Source organism: Lactuca sativa, chromosome 9, assembly GCF_002870075.4.
Source record: "Lactuca sativa cultivar Salinas chromosome 9, Lsat_Salinas_v11, whole genome shotgun sequence".
Lineage (NCBI taxonomy): Eukaryota > Viridiplantae > Streptophyta > Magnoliopsida > Asterales > Asteraceae > Lactuca > Lactuca sativa.
In genome coordinates this window covers 76,780,030-76,784,367 of record NC_056631.2, presented here as the reverse complement: position 1 = coordinate 76,784,367, position 4,338 = coordinate 76,780,030, and the positions used below count along the sequence as shown (strand labels likewise).

General features: G+C 35.8%; 1 protein-coding gene across 1 annotated transcript; it reads left to right on the top strand.

Annotated features, from left to right (window-relative positions):
- The first annotated feature begins 2,827 nt into the window (after positions 1-2,827).
- Positions 2,828-4,080, top strand: LOC111918036 (40S ribosomal protein S10-1). Its single transcript, XM_023913693.2, has 5 exons — positions 2,828-2,937; positions 3,011-3,059; positions 3,150-3,429; positions 3,523-3,661; positions 3,860-4,080. The coding sequence occupies exons 1-5, from the start codon at positions 2,935-2,937 to the stop codon at positions 3,953-3,955; spliced, it is 567 nt and encodes a 188-aa protein (XP_023769461.1). The 5' UTR covers positions 2,828-2,934; the 3' UTR covers positions 3,956-4,080.
- The last annotated feature ends 258 nt before the right edge of the window (positions 4,081-4,338 follow it).

The window sequence follows — 4,338 nt, the reverse complement described above, 5'->3', positions numbered from 1 at the left end:
CTTAGCAATGCGATTCCAAGATAACATGATATTTGCTCAATTCTATCTAAGTTGGTACTTAGAAGTGTTAACAAGCTCTAACATTTCCCATTCACCACATTAATTAACCAAAACAAGCTCTTTGATTAACCTTAACCTTACCAACCTAATCTAAACAAGCTCTTAGAATTAGATTAAAAGATTGCTCAATTCTATCTATGTGAATTAGGCCTGACAATCGTGTCGTGTTCGGGTTGGCGTGTCGCGTGTTGGCGGGTCAAAATATGCCAACCCAAACACGACCAATTTAAATATACATGTCACGTGTTGGCGAGTCACGGGTTGGCGGGTTTGGAACATAAACCCATATATGACCCACCAACCCATTTATTTATACGGGTTCACAAGTTGGCGGGTTCGTGGGTCGGATTTGGGTTCATGGGTCCGAATATTAGATATTTAAGTCTTAAACATCCAAATGAAAATTAAAAACATTCATAGAAACATGTTACAAACTTAGCCTTATAGGTTACGACTCATGACATTAGACCATCCACCACGAGTCATAATGTCGAAACAGTGAAATGGTCTATGAATAAATTGTATATATTATGTAATACTTATTAAATATTAATACTTGATACACAAATACATTTAAAAATAAAATAATTTTTTTATTAACAATATAAACGGGTTGGTGGGTCAACCCGTTTATTTTTTGAGAAACCCATATATGACCCGTTTAATAAACGAGTTGGCGGGTTGGCGGGTTAGCGGGTTGGTGGGTTGAAAAACTCAACCCAAACCCGTTTATTTCGTGTGGTGTCGCGGGTCGTGTCGAGAATTGTCAGCCCTAATGTGAATGTTCCCAACAACACCTAATACTCCTCACAAGCTCAGGAGTGTAAAAGTGTGTGAAATGATTTACACTAAATTCATTCAATGGGAATCAATTTAATGCTTGTTACTTAGTCCAATTCACAAAACAATTATGGATTTTGCAAAATGAATAACTTGAATGACCTAACCCTAATTTAAATGGCCAATAAGAATCACAATTAGAATCAAACATTAAACTGAAGCAAAATCAAATTCACTAGACATAAATCAAAAGTGAACATCAAGTCATATGATTGAAATCACAACCAAGAAGTCAAAACATGAAGTTGGAGAAACTAGGGTTCTAGCCACACATAGCTAGAACAAAATCACGAGTTGCAAAAATGGAAATGATATGCAATTACAACTTACAATTAAGGGAAATAATGTTTCCAAATGATAATCGATTAAATCCTTGCAAAAACCTTTGAAATTCCTTCACCCAATGTGCTATGGTATCATGTGTGTGTAAAAATGACTCTCATCTCGTAATATGAAAGATAGGAAAAACTGTCAAAATGCAGTTTTTGGGCCGAACACGGCCCGTGTTAAAATATGCTAAACTGACACGGGTAGTGTTTAGTAGTCAACACGGCCCGTGTTAAAATAGGCTAAACTGACACGGCCCGTGTTCAACATGGTCAACAGCTTCTTGGTCAAACACTCCCCGTGCCCACTTTTTAGTGTAAATCCAACATGACCCGTGTACTCCTTTGACTGCGAATCCAAACTTGATTTTTCCAACTTTTCCGTTTTGCATCTAATCATCCCGGAATCTTCACCCGTGCTTCCCAACATATCCTAAAACGCGTTCCAACCTCCGGTTTACCTGAAAAACCCATAAAAACGTGCAAATAAGGTTGTTCTAGAGACTAACATGACTTTGATGAAATACAATAAAAATGAAATACAACTATGCTAAATGGATGCACAAAAGTGACTAAAAGGTGTGTAAAAAGGTGCACAAAATACACCCAACATCACCGGTCATAAGGATAAAATATGAACAATTTTAAATAGTTAGTGGCAAATAAAGAATGAAAATAACTTTAGTGACTAAATGTTAACAAAGTTGAACTCATTACCCTTTCAAGTCATTATCCCTAGTATAAATGTTGGCGGCATACACATTTCATTTGAAATTTTGACGACAATTTAAATTTAACTAAAAAAAATCCAATTTTGTCTGACATCACGTTGCTAATCTTAAATTTTGTAAAAAAAAATCTAATAATTGACCATTTGAGGAGTTGTGACATTTTGAACGTCTAAGTGCTAACCGTGATGAGGATGCAAATATCAAATTTTATAATACTTTACAAGAGAATGTTAGTAATTGATAACGAACTTCCATCCTTAAGTACCGAACTGAAAAGTTATATAAAATCAAACATTTTTGGTCCATACAATTTTAAACACATTTAAAACCCTAGATATTTTAGCTTGTTTGAAAGAAAACAAATTATATTTTTTTATTCTCGGTCGCCATGTCATATGATTACTAACCATCTAAGCTTCTATGATACTTTTAGAATATGTTTTTCTCCTACAAACATGATAATATCAAAGCAAAAGTGAAAACTAACCTCCGAATGGAAGTACGCATTAGAAATGGTTACTTAGATGACACAACAATGATGCAAAATGTTTGTTTTTAGATAAAAACCAACTCAGATAAAATAAACCTTGTCTACATGCCATTCATTTGAGCATAATACATTATTAATACCCGAACTATATTTAATTGTCACCTTCAACATAATCCATTTTAATTAGTACTCCTTAAAGCTTATAATAATTTTATTTCTACTAGTATATTTAAAAAGGTTATTTAGAAGTTAGATTTTAGAACTTACCCATAGCCCAATAATGAATGAAAGGCTTTTCCAACACTAAACACTAAAGAAATCCAGCCACACTTAATGGGCCATGCAAAATGGGCTTTAAGGTCAGTGACGCAGACCACACCACATGATTAATATTCCTTATTTATGAACATCAACATAACTAGGGTTTCCGCTGCTGCTACAAAGAAGAACCCTAACTCTTCCGATCATCCATTCCCAATCCGCAATCATGGTAAGTCGTCTTCACCCATTTTGATTTTCTTACGAAACAACGTGACTCTAATCTCAAATTAATTATTATTCAGATTATACCGGAGAAGAATCGTAAGGCCATTTCCAAATACCTCTTTCAAGGTCTAAATCCCTCTCTACTTACGTATCTGAAGCGTGTTTGAATCTATTCCATGATATTTACAGTGATTGATGATTTTAATGTGTATACAGAGGGTGTTTGCTACGCTAAGAAGGATTACAATTTGGCGAAGCACCCAGACATCGATGTACCGAATTTGCAGGTGATTAAGCTTATGCAGAGCTTTAAATCGAAGGAATATGTCCGGGAGACATTTGCTTGGATGCATTACTACTGGTATCTCACCAACGATGGAATCGAGTTCCTCAGAACTTACCTCAATCTTCCATCTGACATCGTGCCTGCTACTTTGAAGAAGTCAGCCAAGCCCCTCGGACGTCCGATGGGTGGACCTCCCGGCGACCGTCCCCGGTAAATATCTTTGAATCTGTTCGTTTACCTCATTGTTATCAAAAAGTTGATGTTTTTGGTTCCCTGATGTTAATTTTCTGGTTGAATTTTCAGCGGCCCTTCTAGATTTGAAGGTGATAGACCAAGATTCGGTGACAGGGATGGTTATCGCGGTGGTCCAAGAGGGCCTCCTGGGGAATTCGGCGGTGAAAAGGGTGGAGCTCCGGCCGACTATCAGCCTGCTTTTAACAGGGTAACCACTATTGTTTCTCTTCACTCTTCTGCAATTGAAATCCAAATCATGATAGATACTTGGTTATAACTTGTCATTGAACATCGGTTTTAATTCATCAGATTGTTTACTTCTTTGTGATACTTTTACCATAACAAGTAGTTTAATAATAATTCATGATTGTTTCATTTGTTCTTACTGAAACTGTAATATGTGCAGGGTGCTGGTGGAAGACCCAGCTTTGGCCGTGGTGGTGGTGGATTTGGAGGTGGTGCTGGTGGTGCAGGTGCTCCACCAAGTTCAAGTTTTTCTTAAAACATTAGAATTTCATAGTTTTGGGTTGTTGAATCTTTAAATGTAAGGATTAGCCGAATGCTATTGTTATAGTACTTGAGTTGTGTTATTCGATAATTTTGTTAAATCGTGGATTTTGTTCTTTATTTTTGTGATCTGAATGTTTTCAAGGATTCATATTGACGTTTTATTTTGTCTAAATGTTGCGTTATCTTAGCGGGTGTTGTTGTGGATGTTTATGACATGATCAAAAACGGCTTTTTATTAAGATTTTTATGGATTCAGTATTAGAAATGATTCTCCTTGTAAAACAATGTTTATTTAAACGATTTTTACCGGTTTGAAATGAACAATTGGTTTATTTTATGCATGCGATTTAAACTTATCTAAATATGTCCGAGAAA